At 37.9% G+C, this 22,060-nt stretch overlaps 2 protein-coding genes across 2 annotated transcripts in view; both read right to left on the bottom strand.

Moving 5' to 3' along the window:
- Nucleotides 1-333: 333 nt before the first annotated feature.
- On the bottom strand, nucleotides 334-7,803 carry fam133b (family with sequence similarity 133 member B). Its single transcript, XM_081375989.1, has 11 exons — nucleotides 7,632-7,803; nucleotides 7,039-7,136; nucleotides 6,870-6,948; nucleotides 6,691-6,774; nucleotides 5,646-5,690; nucleotides 5,356-5,430; nucleotides 5,163-5,261; nucleotides 3,990-4,037; nucleotides 1,918-1,998; nucleotides 1,756-1,806; nucleotides 334-804 (listed from the first exon to the last, which is right to left on the bottom strand). The coding sequence occupies exons 1-11, from the start codon at nucleotides 7,653-7,655 to the stop codon at nucleotides 715-717; spliced, it is 774 nt and encodes a 257-aa protein (XP_081232115.1). The 5' UTR covers nucleotides 7,656-7,803; the 3' UTR covers nucleotides 334-714.
- A 4,747-nt stretch (nucleotides 7,804-12,550) lies between these two features.
- cdk6 (cyclin dependent kinase 6) overlaps nucleotides 12,551-22,060 on the bottom strand; it is a 42,721-nt gene continuing 33,211 nt past the window's right edge. Inside the window, exons 6-8 of the mRNA XM_081376098.1 lie at nucleotides 16,257-16,307; nucleotides 16,028-16,163; nucleotides 12,551-14,035 (exon numbers count right to left, since the gene is read on the bottom strand). Of these exons, the coding sequence (XP_081232224.1) occupies nucleotides 13,886-14,035; nucleotides 16,028-16,163; nucleotides 16,257-16,307 (337 nt within the window). The 3' untranslated portion in view covers nucleotides 12,551-13,885. The remainder of the gene's footprint in view (nucleotides 14,036-16,027; nucleotides 16,164-16,256; nucleotides 16,308-22,060) is intronic.

The following is a 22,060-nucleotide window of genomic DNA, read 5'->3' as shown; positions in this document are numbered from 1 at the left end:
ATTTGCTTATTTAAATCCAAACAGCAACTTTTGGCTGGGCAATGTATATTCAAATAGAAAACGGTTATTTTTAATGATTAAAATATTTCACTGTATCTGTTAGACTTTTCAAACTAGTTATTAAAAGCACTGGCTCATAAGAGTCATTTGTGCCATTTTTTGCAGTATACACACTCTTTATTGCATCACATTTAACAGACTGCAAACTCACATTCACAACCTGGGTAAAATGATTAGGGTTTTTTTTTTTCGTGCCGCTGAAGCAGGAAACAGAGGTTCATTCTAACATCACAGAATGAAATCAACTGTCGGTTCATAGGGAAAAACAGAAGCAAGAATTTTCTAAAAATATTTAATGCAAATTCAACTGCCTTTACAACCCATAAACCAGCATTTGTAATCCACATCAGCACAAACATACTGTACACAAGGACAGCATTGGTGTAAATGACTTTTATTTGGACTGAGAATCATCTGCTTTAAAAAACAAACAAAGCAAACATAATGAAGCCCAAACCCCTTTCAAGTCCCCCAACCACTTGATCCTCTCATCCAAGTCGGCCACAGTGCCGGCCGGTGCCAAGAAGCACCCGCATGTAAGAGTCACTTGAACAGATATCTAATGGGGATTATTCTCCCACAGTCTGGCAAGAGCTCCGTCTCCTTTCACACTCAATTCCAGCCGTCCGTCACGCAGGACGTCACACTAGCCCTTCAGTCCAACTCAGAACCAGAAGTCTTCCTCTTTTTCTTCCTGCTGTGTTTCTTATGCTTCTTCTTTTTCTTTTTCTTCTTAGACTTATCCTATAAATATAAATATAAAAAAATCAGTTATTAATTATTAAAATGCCCCTTTTTCGAACATGACCTTTCATGCAGTGTGTAATATAGCTGTTTATGAATGTAAAAGGTCTGCAAAGTTTTTAAGATCAAAGTGCGAGAAAAATAAAGTTATTGTCTCCTAAAAGAAAGAATCGATTCTGAACTGGTGAAGTAAGTCGTCAGCAATTCCAGTCTCACTTCCTGATACATACCTGCTTAAAGTAACAAATTTGCACAATGCCAGCCTATAGTCTTCATCGGCTGCCTGCGAACAACATCTACTTTGACCCTCAAACACTGCAGCTGTAGCTGAGACTGGAAGAGTTTGGTTCATGTCGAGAAGATGCTGTTTTCAGTGCTGTGAATCCACTTTGCTGCAATTCAAAAGGATGAGGACTCGGGCTCGAACTGATACGGAAAAACCGACACTATTGTTACTGTTCGTATCTCTGAATATCAAGTGCTGAAGAAGCCTCCGGAGCTGAAAATCAGATATGGTAATAGGCGGTTCGTTTCCGAGATGCTCTATAAGCGGTCAACCAATCACAACAGACTGGGCCATCTGACCAATCAGAGCAGAGTAGGCTCTCGGAAAGGACGGGTTTAGAGAGACTGAATCTTCTAACAAACTGTTTTCAGAATCTTCTGAGAAATGAGGTGATGTGCAATGTATATTATGAGAAAATGTAAGAGTTTTTTTGACCTTGGATGCATTTAAACCTATTGTAGGAGACCTCTAAAACAAAAAAAAGATAAAATCTTAAAAGACCTTTAAAATAGCATAATAGGGGCTAAACTTAAGTTCTGTTTTGCGAATCCACTCTTTGTAACATTTCTGTGAGTGATGGGGGTAGCATGTTCAGTCGTTTCTGCCCTCATAAGGGCAAAAACAAGCCCAAGTCATGGATAAGCCGCTGTACACTGAAGACTTACTGTAATTTTATCCTTTTCTTCACTACTGTGTTTCTTTTTTTTGGGCTCTGCCTAAAAAAACAAAAACATTTACAGATGAGTTTCGCATGTCACATGGTATTTGCTGCACTAAAACAGTTTAATGACACATATTAAGGTCACAGAGGGTTTAGACACTCTTACGTCTCTGTCTACATCAGACTCTTCTGAAGACTCAGAGTGACTCCTTTCAGCTTTCCTCTTCCTTCGACCATCCTTTTCATCCTTTCAAACAAAAACATTTTGTTCATGATACTGATACAAAACAATACAAAAGTTTTTGGTCTATAAGTTTTTTAAAAGTTGAAGTTTTATTTGATTATAAATACAGTAAAAAACAAAATAATTTTTAGCATCATTACTCCAGTCTTCAGTGTCACATGATCCTTCAGAAATCATTCTAATCTAATATGCCGGATATGGTACTATGAACTGTTGTTATACTAGAAAAAAAAAACCTTTTTGTGTTTGAAATGAAATGAGGGCGATTCAATTTTTTTATAATCTATTTCTTTAATGTCTTTAAAGTGATAGTTCACCCAAATATCAAAATTATGTTATTAATTACTAGGGTTGGGTACCGAAACCCGGTACCAATAGGGAACCGGTTCCGACGTAAACGGTAGTAACCGGACCGAATAAGAACGAAACTTTCGGTGCCTGACGTTTTTTACCGCCCCCTATAAAACATCTCGCGGCACGAATGATCCAATAATAAAACATATCCAGTTAACCAGCAGAGCATTCATTTAGTTCGTTTGTTAAATAAGAGATCTAGCGCTGAAATGTGTTTTTTAAATCAAGTGATCAAAGTGCTCGTTGCCGCTGCGATCAGTGGTGCGGATACAGTGTTTTCTCTTGGCTCGTGCACACCGCACTGTCTTTCACTCGGACGCGCGCTTCAATACGTTGCGGAGATCGATTTATTTATGATTATGTGCACGGAGAGTTTGTGTGTGTGTGTGTGTGTGTGTGTGTGTGTGTGTGTGTGTGTGTGTGTCTCAGATGAGGTATTATTTTTTTGATAAAGTGTGTGCGGTTTAGTTTTCTTAAGTACCGTTTCAAGCACCGTTTAAGCACCGGAACCGTTTGAAAAATACCGAGTAGGTACTGGTATCGGATAAAACCCAACCAATACCCAACCCTATTAATTACTCACCCTCCTCATGTCGTTCCAAACCTGTAAGACTTTCGTTCATCTTCAGAACACAAATGAAGATCTTTTTGATGAAATCTGAGAGCTCCCTGTCCCCTCCATTGACAGCTACACAACTACTACTTTGACGCTTCAAAAAGTTCATGAAGAGATCGTAAAACTAATCCATATGAATTAAGCGGTTTACTCCAAATTTGAGACTTGATCGCTTTATATGATGAACAGATTGAATTTAGGATTTTATTCACATATAAAGATTGATCAGACCAGATAGACCTGGATAATATTCTGATTGTTCCAATCCAATCTGACTTCTCTGACCTGTAATGCTGCCTGAATCATAGTCATACACTGTTCGTTTGTTGGCCAGAGGAGAATTGACCCCCCGACTGAGCTTGTTTACTCCCTAGGTTTTTTTCTCTATCCTGTCACCTGATGGGAGTTTTGGTTCCTTGCCACTGTCGCCTTTTTCGCCTTTTTTCACCTTTGTTGCCATTGGCTTTTGGCTTGCTTAGTTGGGGACATTAAATTTAACATTTAATTTAATATTCAACAATAATACTGATCTGCCTGCATTGTAAAAAGTGCTATATAAATAAATGTGACTAGACTTGACTTGAATCAGTGAACATAAACAGAAGCTCAACCGAACCTGCTTGACACAAGAGAACAAACCTTTTACGGAAGCTCAAACGTGATGCGTAACACGAGAATGAACCTCATTGGTTCTCACACATCAAGCAAACATGCTTGAGCTTTCGTTTACCACAACTGATGTGTGAGTTGATGAATGTTTATATGTGAATAAAAGCCTAAATCGCTCAATTCATATGGATTAGTTTTACGATCTCTTCATGAACTTTTTGAAATGTCAAAGTGGTAGTTGCGTAGCTGTCAATGGAGGGACAAAAAGATCTGAGATTTCATCAAAAAGATCTTCATTTGTGTTCTAAAGATGATCAAAAGTCTTACGTGATAGGAATGACATGAGGGTGAGTAATTAATGACAGAATACTCATTTTTGGGTGAACTATCACTTTAAAAAATGAGTTTTCAGTACCTTGACTTTCTCTCCATCCATTTTCTTCCTTTTTTTCTTGGATGACTCCTAGAGATAAAAGACATCAGGAATCAAGTCTTGACAAATATCTTCATTATCACCAGCAATTTAGCTTTTATGTTAATTCAGCAGTGGAAATGAATATTCATGAAGACAAATCAACAGCCATTTCTACAAGAGCTGCCAATCTAGAATAATGTGTAATACATTGTGGATAGTTAAGGCCCCGATACTCACGCCAAAGTTCTTATTCATTCTTCGCTCAGAGGTAAAAAGAAGTTCGAAATACCTTTTGCAGCGGTATACTGTTAGCGAGCATGATGCCGCCCGCGCTGCTGAGAGCGACGTTAAGATGAATGTGGAAATATGTGCTGCACGCTTTCCTCTCAATAACAAAATAAACACAATAAAAATGACAGCGGTGAGAAAGCATCTGATCATAGTGATGTGGATGTTTGCACAAGCCTTCCATTCAGCACTCTAATCAAATCACATCATGTTTATTTATAGCCCTTTATTTAAAAGATTGCTTTAAATGAAGCGACTTTACAGTATTAAACATGAAAAAACAGTCAGTGTCACTTTTTATTAGATTTACAATTTAATTTTCTACACTGCAAAAAAATTATTCGTTGAATTTAATAAAAATTATCATCGTAAATGGTTGCACACAATTGATTTTAGCTACCTTTAAACAAATGCATTAAGTTGAACTTAATTTTAGTTCAACTTAATGCATTTGTTTAAATGTAGCTAAAATCAATTGTGTGCAACCACTTACGATATTTTTTTTTATTAAATTCAACAAATCATTTTTTTTAGTGTGCCGTGTTCATGTCTGACCTCAACAGACTGAACAGAAGTAATGATGAACCGAAGAAGATTTCCACGTCAAATAGGGCGGAGCCCCAGAGCCACAGACCAATGGTAGTTCGAAGGCATTTACCAGCTAGAGCGAACTTTTCCGGAAAGTTTGCTCTAGCAAGCCGTTTCAAATTCCCAAACCAAACATTTTTTTGGCCTGATTTTGTTAAAAATGACTTCACACCACTTAGCTCTTCAATTTTGCATGAAGTATATCGGGGCCTTAACGTTTAAGCCAGACACTTCCATAACTGACAAGAACAATCTTTTTAAACTATGCTTTTCCTTGAAGATATAAACCAACAATACCCTGCTATCAGTCTCGGACTCCGTGTCAGAGTCATCAGACGCTCTCCGGGCACAGGATCTTTTTCTCTTTTTCTTCTTTTTCATATTTTTCTTATCATCCTGAAAAGGCAGTAAACAGGAGAATATTAAGGGATAATTCATGGCCATTTTAACAATGCAAGCAAATAAACGAGCATATTAGACATCATCTTACATCATCTTCAGAGTCTGAGGGGGAACTGGAGGAGGAATCAGAACTCGATGAGGAGGAGGAGGAAGATGAGGAATGCTTGACCAAATACAACAGAAGCAGAATTTGTTAGATTTTAAGTCACTTAAAACTGACCCTGTGGATAACAGAGCAGATTGATCCAGAACACTCTACAAAAGCACACGCCTCTTCCAGTTTGGAACATTATTTAAAACTAATATTCCACTTTTCCATTATCAATTAATTACTGGTTTACAGTTGCTCAAGATATGAAAATGGAGAGCTCTCCTCACCCTACTGGACTTTTTCTTCTCCTTCTCCTTCTCCTTCTTCTTTTTCTGAAAATCACAAAGATAAATATCAGATAAACATCTGATACCACCAGACAACCAACAACAAACCAGGGGCCTCATTTATAAAGACATGCAAAGAAAGATCCTAAAAGTGAGCATACACTTACCGAAATGTTCCTCTGAATGATTTATAAAATGTCAAATCAAGTCAAGTATATTTGTATAGCGCTTTTCACAATACAGATTGTATCAAAGCAGCTTCACAGTATTAAATTAAAATAATACAACAAGGTTTGTTTCTAGTGGAAAAAACATCCACGTTTGGTAAGACTGATCAATAGTATTATTGATTGATTAAATTAAATTAAATATCCCCAACTGAGCAAGCCAAAGGCAACAGTGGCAAGGAACCGAAAAACTCCATCAGGTGACCTAATGGAGAAAAAAAAAACCTTGGGAGATCCCAGGCTCAGTCGGGGGCCAGTTCTCCTCTGGCGTTTATGAACTAGAGGCCGGATTTAACTATAAAATTAAAAATATGATATGAATGCCTGGCTGAAGAGATGCGTCTTTAATCTAGTTTTAAACTGGGAGAGCGAGTCTGAGCAACGAACAGTATCAGGAAGACTATTCCAGAGTTTTGGAGCTAAATGTGAAAATGCTCTCCCTCCTTTGGTGGATCTGGATATCCTAGGTATGACCAAAAGCATTGAATTTAGTGATCTTAAAGAGCGTGATGGATTATAGGGCGATAGAAGATCCGTTAAATAGACTGGAGTTAAGCCGTTTAGGGCTTTATAGGTCAGTAGCAATACCTTGTAATTAATACGGGACTTTATCGGTAACCAATGTAGTGATGATAAAATCGGTGTTATATGATCATATTTTCTTGATCTAGTAAGAACTCTAGCGGCGGCATTTTGGATTAACTGTAGCTTGTTTATTGAGGATGAAACCCTAGGATGAAATCCATTGAAATTGGGATCAAATCTGACTGTACTTGCGTTTTATAAAGGAGGTCCCAGATTACTACACCAACTCTTACCTCCTTCTTTTCCTTTTCTTTTTCTTTCTTTTCACCTCCACCAAGTACCTTCTCCCTGTTTTTCTCCAATTCCTTCTTCCATCGCTGAGAAAAATGAGAGAGCGCGCATATGATCCAAACATTAGATCTAGGTCTATGGAAACCCACTGACTTATAAAATGCAGAAACACAACATCTACCTCATTCATTCGGTCCTCAAAATCAGCCAGGGCTCTGGAGCCTTTCTTCTTCTTTTCCAGTTGTTCTTTTACCTCCTCCCTGATATACAAGACAAACAGACATGCGCATAAAGAAATATGACATCAAAATCATATCCACAAACGGTTCATCATCAGTTTTGACCAGTACCATGATGGCCGTGGTCTGCTGAGATAATCCTGAATTGTGGTTCCGGTGTTGGGTGCAGGTCCTCTGGCTCTGGCAGCAGCTATTGGATTCAAGTACGCCTGAAACACAATCATATTTTAACATTCATAATCCAGCGAGCACACCCTTTGAAAAAAAGTACAAAACAAGAGACTTGATAAACACCCTTCAGCATTCACGTTACAGGCTGCTAAAATAACTGCATACTACTTTTTATCAGTTTAAACTACGAATGCAATACTTTTCACATGCACAACAGAAAGACAGTAGCAAACTTGTCTGTATAAAGGAACATTTTAACTGTTATATGTGCTAGCTGAGTTAGCATGTCTGAGTCACATACCTTAACCATACTAGCCTGCTATCTAAGCAATAGCCACATTTTGCAAGCGTGCCAGACTGCAGACATAAAACAATATATATCAACTGTCTAAAGAGCTTACTCATTCATTCTGAGAGTGGACGTGGCTAATATGTTTGACTAATGTTAAGTGTTTTGACGCGTTAGCATTGCGGCTTAAAGGCCTCTTGATTATTTTACTTGGAATACAAGTCCGTAAACTACCTTTACTTACCACTCTGTTATCTCGCTTGCCCATTTCTGCAGATTTTACCTTAAGTCTAAAGGCCTAAATCTATGAAATTCGCCTTTTGTTTACATGTCTCTGGTGCTGTCGGTGGCTCTCAGTGTGCAGAGAGAATTTCTGAATAATTGCCAACTAGCGGTTGTTCAGCAACATGTTCACTAGAGGGCGCCTTCTCCTCTTATTTGGTAATTAAAGTTTCCAACATGGAATATTGCAGAATTTATAATAAATTGTTTATCTGTGCACATCATTGTTTTCTTATTATTCATGATCGTAATCTTTCATTAAAATAACTTCCCCTCTCTCTGACGTGTTCACTGGCGCGAGGGCGGGACTACATTTTTCTCATTCCAGAAACTTCCATTCCATCTCGAATTGAAATGCAATGTATTTTTTCACTCAATTATGTGTGATCATCACTACTAGACATTGTAGGCCTATGCATTGTAAAACTGCATATTTTCTAGCAAAAACGACGTGATCTGGTAAAAAAAAAACGGTTTATTTTCTAATGGAATGAGATATTTTGAAACAACATCTGATCTGATATGATATATTTTATAGGATTAATGAGAAATGGCATAAAAAGACATTTTAGTCTTTAATTATAATTAAATATCCTGTCATAAAATGAAGAATGTTAATCTATGTTGTTAAAATATGATCTGGATTTTTTATTATTATTATTATTATTTATTTATTTTTGAAAGAAATTAATACTTTTATTCAGCAAGGATGAATAACTGATCATAAGGTGACAATAAAGACTTTAACATTTTTTGTTTTATTTCAAATAGCCTAAATATTATTCTATTAATCTGGAAATCCTGAAAAAAATTGCATAACTGTTACAACATAATAGGAAATGTTTCTTGATCATCAAATCAGCTTATTAGAATGATTTCTGAAGGATCATGTGACACTGTAGACTGGAGTAATAATGCTGAAAATTCAGCTTTGCATCACAGGAATAAATTACATTTTAAAACACATTCAAACAGAAAACAGTTGCTTTAAATTGCAATACTATTTCACAATATTGCTGTATTTATCAAATGACCCCAAACTTTTGAACAGTAAAATGGTACATTTTTGTCTGAAAATAAGTAATTTACTTTTTCATAGAACTATCGTATAAAGCAATTTCACTATTGCGCTGTAGTATCTATTCTGCTAAGAGTGCAAATCCAGAAGGACTGATTCACTTTCATAAGCTAAACAAAGACTTCTCAGACAGTTGATCTTAGTCCTGCTTTCATAAAAGCCCTTAGAGAGACCCTAAGTTTACAAAAATATCAAAGTATGAAACCACAAAAGGAAAGCTACTGAAGACAGAAATTACAACACAAAAGGGTGCAGGCTGTCCCTAAACAGAGAACGCCTGACCGCACGGAAAGTCCCCTGCTGTATATTCTTCCCATTGGGTAAACTAGATATTCACTTTGTTATTGATACTGATTGTTGGAGTTTATTACCCCAAAATGAACATTTTGTCATCATTTACTTGCCCTCAAAAGTTGTTCCAAACCTGTACGAGTTTCTTTCTTTTGCTGAACACAGAATATATTTTGAAGACTATGGGTAGCCAGACAGTTGATGGACCGCATTGACTTCCATAGGAAAAATAAATAAATACTATGGAAGTCAATGGGGTTCATCAACTGTCTGGCTACCCATAGTCTTCAAAATATATTCTGTGTTCAGCAAAAGAAAGAAACTCATACAGGTTTGGAACAACTTGAGGGTGAGTATATGATGACAAAAGGTTCATTTTTGGGTGAACTATCCCTTTAAGATTAGTAATAGACTTGTCCAGGTGGCGATTTACCGAATGACTTCTCACAGAGCTGGAACAAAATAACAAGGAACAAGGAATTGTGGGAGATGTAGTGAAGCGTTTTGTTCTCTCTCATCACAGAAGTCAATTTTACAACCCAGTTTTACACACTGGAATATTTATTTTACAAAAATATGAAAACGTCAGGCAGATACAGATGTAAAACAAATGCAAAAGCAGCTTTTTTCTCAATGGCAGCAAATTGGAATCTTTAGGTGGGCCAGTTTAATAAAACTCGTAAAGGAGCCAGAGCCTAAGACAAACATTAGCAGCAAAACCAGTCCAGAAAAAAACAAAGATACAAAAATACTACCATATCTCATTCACCCCTTTAAAAAAAAAAAAAAAACTTATATGGTTCTACAAGGGCACAATGACCAACACTCTCATTTCAATTTGGTTCTTGCAAAATCGTACAATTCTTTGCTCTTTACAGACAAGAGTAGCTCAACGGATGAATTTAGCAACAAAACATTTAAGAACGTGCCGTTTTAACAGAGGACCATAGCTTAAGAGATTCATTTTAAACTGAATTTCAGTATTTCATAATACAAGGAGATACATTCTACTTATTGTATGATTAACCATCATTACTGGACTAATCATGACTAGATAACCAGACGAGACTTTTTTAAAAACAAAATTAAAGATATGTCACGCGCACGTGATCTACAGTACGTCCACATGCGGTTTCATCACTCAAAAAAAAAAAAAAAAAAAAAAGATGCTAAAGCAGAGGAATGCAGAATGATTTAACAAACAGTTGAACAAATCAAAGGGTTGATAAAGAAAAAAAGTTACAAATATTTCCATGTACACATTTTTCCATCCCCACTCTAAATGACAAAGCTGACAACATACACTGCTAAAAGTACTAATTTACACCAGATTGGGTGCTTACAAAGAAAGAACAGAACATCACTCTCCAACCAATGACAAAAAAAGAGAAAACCCTGACCAAAACTTCCCTCTTCTAATCAATGTGCACAGTTAAAAGATGGCTAAAATAATAACTTTTTAAAATGATTACATAAATCCATAGAACAAAGAGCAACATATTATAAAAATTATAAGATATACATATTATGATTATAAAATGGAGATACATCAGGAATCATTTCACGCAGTTTACCTAATTTTTCAAAAACATAAGTAGAATGAACCATATACATGTGATGCAGGCTAAAGTGATATAACACTTGATTATCCATTAATAAAATATAACAATGAAGCTGCTGATAAGAGTCATATTATGATTTTCATACACAGTGTCTGTGCAGCAGCTAAACTGAATGAAAACATTGTGCACATTGATTAGAATATGTATTCATTGTTGATGATTTAGCATATTATATTATTGTGATTGAATGATAGAATTTTCCAGCTTAATGATTTTAAAATTCAAAGTATTGGGTACATTATAAATTACTTAAGTCAGAATTGGAGAACATCATGACATAAAACTAAATCACGTAAAAATGGTGAAATATAATACAAATAAAATACAATACAATAAAAAGAAACCAAAATAAAATCATAGAATATTTAAAAAGACACTTTTTATTGTTGCTGTTCTCTTCAGAACGAGTTTGCCTAATTGATTACAGTTGTTCAAGTCTGTAGTGACAGCACCATTAGTTCATCACTGTCCAATCAGATACAAATTTGAGTATTAATATTGACAGAATGCCATCTTGAGCACTGCGGTCAACTAAAAAAAAGACGAAATGTCAATAAATAAGAACAAAATGTATAGGGAGCAAAACATTATGTACCAATGTCCAGCGATTTTAAAAGGAATTTGCTTAAAATGATATCCGATTACATATTCCCAAATGACTAACTAAAGAAAATCATTTCAAACAACGACATATTTTCTTTAAAACAAAAAGATAAAAAAAAAAAAAAAAAAAAAAAAAAAGCATATTTCAAGGGGAAAAGCACTGAGATGGGTAAATATCAAAGGTGCTATTTTTTTTGACATCACGTCAAAATTCAAATTCCATCACTAACAAGAACGGGGTCGTACATTCGAAAGCCTAACGTTTAATACATTTATAATGTTAAAACACTATGAATTATTCACCGGACCAACCAAGCTAAAAGCACATTAGTTCTATTCAAGACCCACAAACATTAAGGCATACAGTTACATTGTTTGATATCCAATGCCCTCTGAAAACCCCAAATCCAACCACAGACTTCTCTGGAGGAGAGGAGGGTAAAGCTGTGCCGGCCAAACATCAGTTCAGTGGAGATGTTCAAAACGCTGGTGTTTTACACCAGTGATCAATTGAAGTCGTTTGTCAACGAGACAACTGATCACAGAATATTTGAAAATGTTAACAGTACATAAGTTGCCACACAACAGTGATCTAATACATAAAATATAATATTAATAATAATATTATATAAATAAAAAATAAATGCTGAAATGACCACCTTTAGGTTTATTATCCGTTCCAAAATGAGTCAATGACATAAATAACCCAACGCTATTGTATCCAGATAGCTTTGAGACCATAATCGATACGTGTTACTGTGAGATTATTGGTTAAGCTAAAACCTGAACCCTAGTTGAATCTAAAACTAGTCATAAATAGACCTGAGCATGGAATGTGACAGAATGAGTATACCGATCCTGAGAGAATGAATCAAGCATCAGTGCTTAAAGGGATACTTCACCCAAAAACGAGCAGTCTGGCATTATTTACTCGCCCTCATGTCGTTCCAAACCCGCATGACTTGCTTTCTTCTTGAACACATAGAGACATTTCTCCAAATATTTGTGTGTTTGTTTTTGTCCGTTCAGCGGAAGTCAAAGGTAACCTGTTTGGTTGCCAACATTCTTCCGAAAATCTTCCACAAGAAAGTCATGCAGGTTTGAGAGTGAGTAAACGATTTGAGGGGTGAACTATCCCTTTAACTGTGTGAATGTTTTGTAGTACTACAGTGCCTGCCTATAGCTCCTCATCCCTCCTCAAACAGCTTCACCTGGATTCACCAGGCTAAATTGCTCAAATCTGAAGCAGCGTCCTTCCTTTCTTCCGCCCCTCCACTTTTTTTTTTTCATCACGTGCTAAACACAAAGGCACTGAACGGGCTACGGCAACCCATCTAGCGGATATTGCGGCTTGGTACAGTTTTGTGATGATCTATCCAGATGATTAAGTGAAATGGGAAATGGAAGGATGTAGCATAGCGTGTATTAAAAAAAAGGACCTGGACTTAATCGACCAATTACGGGATAATACATTACTCTCTAAGCCTCGAACGAATCTCGCAACCTGACCTTGAACATAACACTCACCAACTCTATAGCTACTTTAACTAGACTTTCATAACTACGCGCTAACATGTATTTCTGTTACCCATCTCGGCTCTAAACCAACTCTAAAGTCAACATGCAACATCCTTCGACTAAGTCTCGGCGCTAAATCCCTGACGACAGGGTGCAGACTGTTTGGTATACATCAACGAGTCTTCTACAACAACCTACACCTTCAAGTTCACTAAAATTAAGACATAACATGCCAAAAAAAGTCAACAATCAACACTGACATATTAAAATAAGTGAACAGGATGTGGAATTTATATTGAAGAAAAACAAACAAAATATGTGTAGAATTACATTATCGTGCCAAGGAGATGTGGTGTCGAATAGTGCTCTGTCCAGGACAACTCGAGAATGACGAGAACACCAAGATGCGTGCGACAAAACGCCTTATTAAACAGAGCACTAAATGATTCTCTGTGTCCGTGGTTATGGAAGCCATCGGAGAGAAAAAAAAAAGTCACACGAGGAGACGTGTCCACACTCTCCTGCTTGGACTGCAACATGGGAGAAAACAATACAAAAAAAATCCTCCCGGCCTGTGACCGAGAGGACTTCAACAATGAGCTCAAAACAATTGTGAATTAGCGATTGTGTAAGATAGGAGGTTCCGTTCAACGGGCCCGAATTTGCAGTAGTTGCGGTCTACGTTTGCTCAATCCGAGTGAGACTGTCACGGTCCCGTGGGAGACCTTTGCTGGTTCACGGCAGTGATATGCAGTTAAGGCAGTTTAGACCTGTACATGTACTGTGCATTGCGTTCATGCAAACAGACGGACGATTCCTGGCAGTGTCGTGATGAGGCTTCAGAATCGAGAAGCACATTTTCCTCTGAGCAGACGAACTTCCCTTGAGGAAGGCGGGTGGGAGACGAGAGCAGCTTCCAATATTGTAAAAGACGTAAATCCAGGCAGCATGTTGTTGGTCTGTATTAGCTGGCAGTAGTGAGGGCAAAGACAAAATATGATCGAACGATAATTGCGGTGATATTTCTAAAAGCAGCATTTGACATTATGCTATGGAAGACTAGTTCATGGGATGAGGGGGGGACTGGATGGGAAACCAGGTCTTTTAAGCAGCTCTCTCCTCCAGGGAGGGCTTTTTGCTGGGGAAGGGTTGGGCGTACAGACTCTTGCTGGTGCTGTCGAGACTCTGGAAGTATGGGTGAGACAGTGCATCATAAGCTGATATCCTTCTGGAGGGGTTAAACGACAGGAAACGCTGTGCAAGGGGGAAATGAGTAGAGAAAACAATTAGTAAACACAATCTAAAATTGAAAAAAATGCATGAAATTACATTAATTCTTCAATGACAAGTTAAAGTGCCCCTTTTATGCAATTTTTAAAGGTTCCTAATTTTGTTTCAGAGGTCTCCTTTAATATGTTTACATGCATCCAAGGTCAAAAAACACTTTCATTTTCTCACAAAACACATTGCAGTGTCAGCTCTTTTCTCACAGTTTCTGAAACGGCTCGTTCGAAGATTCAGTCTCTCTAAACCCCTCCTTTACGAGAGACTACTCTGCTCTGATTGGTCAGATGGCCCAGTCTGTTGTGATTGGTCGACCGCTTACAGTGTGCATCAGAAACGTAATGTTAATTTCTACATCTGAATTTCATCTCCCGAAGCTTCCTCAGTGCTTGATACATAGTAATGTGAACAGTAACGATGGCGTCGGTTTTACCGCATCAATTCGAGCCAGGTCCAATAATAAATAATAATACAATAATAGTAAAACAAAACAACCTGAACTTAAGCAGGATGTTTCTAAGAGGTATGTTTTTCTTTAGTTTGTTTTCCATTGTAGACGAGATATTAACAATCCTCATCCTTTGGAAGTGCATCAAAGTGGTTTTGTTTTCGCAGAAACAGCGCCTTCTCGACATGCGACAGCACGAACCAAACGCTTCCAGGTCTCAGCTACAACTACAGTGTTTAAGTGTCAAAGTAGACATTGTTCATGAGTAGCCAATGAAGACTATAGGCTGGCGTTATGCAAATTTGTGCAGGGTAACTTTGTTTTAAAAAGTGGGTGGGACGGGTTTTTTAAAAAAGAAACGGGGGGGGGGGGTTGATGGGGGATTTATCAACGCTAAATCATAAATCGATGTATGTACAATAACATTACAGCAATCGATTGAAATAGTGCATAGGTTTAATTTGTCATTTAATGAGGTTTGATATATGTTGGTGTGGGTAAATCCGATATTAATACGTGTACTGAAATGGTCCAGTGGTAGAACTTTTGCCAAGCGTGTCAGAGGTTGTGGGTTCTAATCCACACTCCTATAGGTTTTTTTTTCCTCATTAAAACCGATTATGTTTATCAGTGGTTGTATATCAGGCAAGCATACGTTTGTAAGCATTTTGTTTTGTAATTTCACCGGAACGAATAGAGAGTCTCCACAACGGATTGAAGCGCGCGTCCGAGTGAAGACTGTGCGCGAGCCACACGAGAACACAGTATCCGCGCCACTGATCGCAGCGGTAACGAGCACTTGGATCACTTGATTTCAAAAACAACACATTTCAGCGCTAGATCGCCTCTTACAAACGAACTAAATGAATGCTCTGCTAGTTAACTGGAGATGTTTTATTTATTTGTATTGGTACATTCGTGCCGTGAGATGTTTCAAAAGTGGTGGGGACAATATCGACCTTAGCAAAAAGTGGTGGGGACATGTCCCACCCGCAAATTACGCCTATGGCAGGAAGTAATTAGTTTCAAGCCGTTCAGAATCGATTCTTTCTTTTGAGAGTCACTTTGATCTTCAAAACTCTGCAGACCTTTTGCATTCACATATTACACACAACATAAAAGGTAACAACCGAAAACACATAATAGGGGCACTTTAAAGTCTTCTTTTTTATCTTTCTTTGTTATGATTATACCCTATAGCAAGTGACTGAAGATTATTAAAAAGATGTAATAAGAAACTACCCTGTAGTCTCACAACATAATATAATATAATATAATTATACTAACAGTCAATATTTTCTTGAAGCAATAGTAGCATTCCAAAAAATATAAAAATGTACTGAAATCATTCAAAATGTATTCTTTTAGCTTAAGATAGCACAATAAGATTTATTAACAATAAAACATCATGCGATAAAAATGTATCAAACTGGAAAAGGTCCATAGAATGACATTCAACAATTGTTATCAAGACATTTAAGATATCCTCAGCATTGGTATTATCTTCTACTTACAAGTAAAAGTGATTTGCCCAGCTCATCCATGTCAGGCACCAGGTCCTCTATGGGCTGGGGTGGGCGAGGGGAAAAGGCACTCTGGGGTAAGCCCACCTCCTGTGGCCAGTCCTCTGGAGAAGGGACCCCCACCACACTGAAATATCACCATCAAAACAATCTCAATCTCGTGAACACAAGACCAACAAGTTATTCCAGCATTATATTGGATTCATTAAATGGCACTTACTCAAAAATCTTGCCTAACTGGTCAACATCAGAGTTTCCGCGGAAAAGAGGGCTGGAGAAAGAGAAAAAACTGCAATTAATTGCATGATTGATTTTGTAGCAATAACTACACCTCAATGACACTTTAGTTTTTACTCATAATGAATAAACTAAAATGAACAGACTAAAATAGATACATTAAAATAAATAATTGAGCAAATAAAACTAAATAAGCAAAAAATTACATTTTCTTAAATGAAAAAAAAAAACTTTATTTCAGCTATAGTTGCCAAGAAAACATTTCTCATTTTTATTTAACTTGATGTACTAAAATAACTAAAACTGAAATAAAAAATAAAAACTGTATAGAAATATATAATAAAAAAACTTTAAAAAAAGACCAAAACACACAACAAAATGAATGACACTAATTAGAATTAAAATGCAATCGAAATAGAAAAATAAATCAAAATATTTATATAAAAATTATAAAAGTATCTTGATGGTACTAAAATAACACTGACTAAAACCAACTCAAAAACAAATAATTAAAATAATATCTCTAAAATAAATGATCTTAAATATATAAATGAATAAACTAAAATAAAAATAAATAAACAAATATATGCACTGATTAAAACACCAAAATGCAAGGCTGCAGCCAGTGACAGTCATGAAACAAACAAAGGTTGTGTGTTTAGATGTTCGCTCCTTATTCTGCAATAATCATGAATGTCTCCTGCCTGTCTGCCAGAGGCAAAGATGGCAAAGAGAAAGAAAATCCTCATGAGCTGCACTTTATAAATAAGGTCCTAAAGCAACATAACAGACATTGGTCTACTGTACATGCGTTGTTTCCTGGCCAGCCCGAGGCCGAGAAGATCTGAGGACTTTTTTAGCACATGCTGAAGTCCACCCACCCCGGACTGCTACTGGTGCCTGTGGCTTCAGGCCAGTTAGGACACCCGTGGGCGGGCATGCTTCCCTTGGCATGCACACAAATTCCAGGAGCCACAAGCACAGGGCTCAGTCTCCAAAACACACCACACAGAGTAAAGGAGAGAGAAAAAAGCTATTTATCCCTGCCGTCTGCTTTCGCTCTCCACAAACCTCTATGTGAGAGAGCAAAGATGAACCGTGTGAAAGAACAAAACCGAAGTACAGAAACAGAGACATATGTGAATTATTAACTAAATTTAGCACACTAATAAATCATTTTCACAGTCAAGTCTTTGAAAAAAGTGCAAAAACTGCAATTGCAATTTCCCCTGCCACCACCAGATGTCGCCCTACAGCAAGACAAGCACCAAACTCTCTTCCTTCACAGCCACTCAAAGCGTCAACTTGATCGCAACTGTAATCAGACAAAGGGCCAGAACTGAGCACGTTTCCTTTTGCCTCCATTTTTGAATGAGGTTCAGAAGCTTTCAAGGTTTCCTTAAAAGATTGGCGAGAAACAGTCTGCATATTTTTCAGAAATAATGTGACAACAGGCCAGTTCACAACACAAAAGATAACTATAACTAAATTAGCATCCACATCAGCAGACAATAACGTCCTGTTTATTATAAGTGAGCGCAGCAGTATGTCGTCTGCCATTTTTAATGCTCGAGCTCTTTAAAGGCCCACTGAAGTGCCTTAAAACCATAGATATCATATAAAGGCTAGATGTCTTAAGGCGGAGTCACTTCCGGCATCACCGGCGGCCATCTTACCACAGGGCTCTGTGAATTAAGGTGAGTGAGCAGCACGCACACAAATCCTCTTATCTCGCTGAAATCTGGATGGATTTACAAACGGTTTGGTTTTACAAACGTTATTAACGTGGCTATAATTCTGAATGCTTAAACATTTTGAACATAATTATTAATATGTATGCAGTATAATAGCTACATCTCTGACGTTTATAACAAACCAAACCGTTTGAAAATCGGTAGAAAATTGAGCAAGTTATGGTTATTTAAAAGTACATGCACCATGTTATGAGTGAGCGAGCACCCTGTGGTAAGATGGCCGCCGTGTGCGGATGTCGAGCTCCATTGGCCAGCAGCGCGGACGAGACATCTAGCCTTTATATGATATCTATGCTTAAAACACACAGCATTATTCAATGTGTTGACGTAACTTCCACTGAAACAGGAAGACAGGGCGGGACATATCGAACAGCTCCTCCCCTTTTTAAATTAGCCAATAGCATTTTGTTTATATCACAACTCGGCCAGAGCCTTGAGCTTGGTAAAGCCGCAGTTTCTTCCTAATCTCTAACCATTTCTCCTCCTAATCTCCTTCATAACGCATTAAGATGTCATCAAAATCATTGATCCATATTGGTTCTAAACGCAAATTTTGTCATTGTTTTTGGAGCACATTAGCTTATAGACAACAGTAAGGCTAACATATTCATACTAAAAGCCAAAAAACTTCAATTTTGATTTCATGGGGATTTTGGATTCGTTAATCCCGTTAAAAATTCTGAAAGTGATCCCAACGATATTGTTCCTCTGTGCTGTTATTGTTATAGTCATGATGTGGACTCTGCTATTGCTTTAAATATATGTCGTTAGCTAGCTACTATATTGTAGCCTTTATTATATTGAAAATTGCCTTTATTGTGTCGTTCACATACCACATCAACTGCTGAAACCCTTAAAGGCAAAGTCAGTCCCGAGCAGTTAAATCAGACAAAAGCTGTTCTATCTTCTAACAGTCAAGGGGGGCAGATCTCACCTAAAGCAGTGTCATGCCAAAACAAGTAAGTATAGCTGAATTTCTCTAGTCTAGAGCACATTCTGCCTTCCCTTGGGCTACTTGGTAGTTTGAATGAATTAGTGGCTTTTTGCACAAGGCAGACATTATGCCAGGGCAGAGGCTTCCTGAGTGAGTGGGCACAGCACAGGGCGCTCGCACCAGGCCAGTACACGCAGTTGAGTCACGCTCCAAGTGCCAGTGTCTCGATCCACATTCCACCCGCGCCACCTCTGGAATGCATCAGTGTATCTGAATCTGTGAAAACTGGTCTGCCAGAAAAGGTGTGTGCGAGTCAGTTACGAATAAGATCGTCCATGACGCAGGAAAGGCAAAATTAGTTTAAGTCGCCTTTATTTATATCCGAAAAGAACAGTGTATGATTATGATTCAGGCAGCATTACAGGTCAGAAGATCAGAATATTCAGAATATTTATCAGTTCCAGTTCTTAGAAAAGTTCTCATTGTGTTCATGTTGGTTTCATATAGTCAGAGGTGGACAGTAACGAAGTACATTTACAGGCCTGTACTTAAAGGTGCTCTAAGCGATGTCACGCGTTTTTTAGGCCAAAACATTTTTTGTCACATACAGCAAACATCTCCTCACCATCTGTTTGCTGTCTGTCCCCTGAACACACTGTAAAAAAACGCGGTTTCTGTAGACACCCCAGGCTCCACAAACGGCAACAAAAATAAACTGGGCTAACCCGCACCATGAAACATAACAAACAGTTCCAGCCAATAACTGACAAGAAGGATTTTGGGGTGGGGTTTGGGGGGTTAGTGCGCGGATGAGGAGGAGGGAGGGTCTAGCTAGCCTCCATTTTGTTTGACAATACTTTAAACGTCAACACGAAGTGACGTCACCCAACATCACTTAGGGCACCTTTAAGTAAACTTTTTGAGTATTTTTTCTGGAAACTTATGACTTTAACTTCACTACATTTGAAAGACCATATGGTACTTTTCACTCCACTACATTCCTATCAAGGTCCTCGAAGTCGAAAGTATATCAGTAATCACTCTTGTAAGGTCATGTGAAGTTCACAGACTTCCCAGCATTTTTTGAACACTGATCAGCAAAATGGAAGATGGTTCCTCGGCGCAGTGCGCGCACCAATGGCCATACTTAGAGAGTATGTTTCAGTTTTCTGAAAAGATTAAAGATTTGTTTAGTTTTAAATGTTTGCCTAAAACGAACCATTTCACAGCCTTCAAAAACTCGTTGTCCAAACTGCGGAAGCATATTGAGTTATGTAAACTTAATTTCTGGTGAAAGCTTGAAATGGAAATTGTCTGTGCTTTTACTGTAGTGCAATTCCACATCCTTCCTAAAACTACTAAACATTTAGGGAGGTGTGTGCTAGAATAAATGAATACATTTCATTAATTTGTGAATGAATTAATAAATAACAATAAATGACATAGTTGGTATCTCTACTTTTTGTGAGAGCAGCTTTAGGTTGTGAGAGCGTAAACAAGGATCTGAAAGCCGTCGCACGTTGACTCTTCACGCAATGGTCAACCCTTGGAAAAGCAGAAGAATGTCAAAAGTATTTTCTGTCATTCAGAAACACCCTGACTGATCAATACATCATCCAAGAGATACAGACTTGCATGAAGTATGACACTAAACTTTACACATTGTGAACGTCAGACAAGTAAAGATCTTTTATAAAAACCCTCAACAAAACAACTGAAGCAGAGCAAATTCCAAGGCCCAACGTTACACGATCCTCTCCAGGAAAACGCTGTCCCCTCAACAGTTAAAGTTCCATCTTAAACAAAGCCATACAATATGTTGCTGGCCGAGGCGCACCACATCTTTATAACTCTCAGGTGAATTGAAAACATCCATTACTGGGGTTGGCGTGTACAGCGCGGTGCACTTCTCAGACATCAGAGGAGAAACCTGGTCCCAGGTGCCCTTTAATCTGCAACAGGTGGCCTTTTAAAAAGCATTCTTAATCACCTGCAGGAGGAGAAAAGGTGTGCTGGTAGCAGCAATGAAAGCCCCCCTTACCCCCCCACCTCCAGGCACTAATGGAGGCATGCCAGGAGCCCAGCACAGTGGCCTTTTAATGGAACATGGCTTTAGAGAGTGGAAACCAAACATGTGAATGGATATAACTGATGTTTTAAGGTTTCTTTAGTAATTAACAAATGCAACGGCGCTATTTAAACAGATAGTTATGTGCCTGAAACTAAACATAACTTTCCTATCTGAACTATGGGATTATTGTATTAAGCACTGAGTCAGCTAATGTTTATCTACCGTTCCTGCAAAGCAAACACCATCAATGGATACCGGAAGGGACGGACAGGTGGGCCTGTTAGAATGTGAAACACAGGATGTGTGTGAAAGTGTGTCCCTGCTTGTGTGTCTGCGCTTTCCATCACAAATTTCCCTGTTCATCCGATTATGCACTTGTTATGGCGCGTCGGGAGAGGAAAACATCAGCCCACGCAATTGCCCCCAGCGGCACGAGGAGGGGCGGGTAATTCAACATCATCGACAAGCTGGAATGAAATGGGTCAACAATGCATTATTATTGTTAACCAAGACTAAAACTAATAAAAACTTATATGTTCATTGAAAAAAAAGCTGCAATAAAATAAAACTTAAATGTTAAAGGGGTCATGAACTGAGAATTAAAGATTTCCAGCTTGATCTTTTGACAGTTAAGAGGTCGGTATACTATACAAATATCCAGTAAGTTTCAAAACTAAAAAAAACTTCCTTGTTACTCCAAGGCCAGAAAACGACAGCATCTGAAAAGTTGTGACTTATGAAGTCACAGGGAAGCGAAAGACCGCCTTTGCAGAAGAATATCTACGTCTACATCACCATGTCTTTGGCTCTGCCCACTGGCGCGTTACTGAATAGTGACACGAGAACGAGTAAAGATCGACACAGGATCAATACCATTACCTTCCAAATGATCCTAATGCTAGGAAAGTGGTTTTTTTTTTTGTTTTTGTTTTTCAACAATGTGAATGTCTCAGCAGTGCATTATTTGTATTCGGTGCATTTCACTGTGGATTATTTGGTAGTTGCAATTTCGACGCAGGCTTTGCAAA

This window comes from Scardinius erythrophthalmus, assembly GCF_964197995.2.
Source record: "Scardinius erythrophthalmus genome assembly, chromosome: 10".
Lineage (NCBI taxonomy): Eukaryota > Metazoa > Chordata > Actinopteri > Cypriniformes > Leuciscidae > Scardinius > Scardinius erythrophthalmus.
Note: the sequence above shows the minus strand (reverse complement) of the source record. Positions and strands in the feature narration are given on the sequence as shown.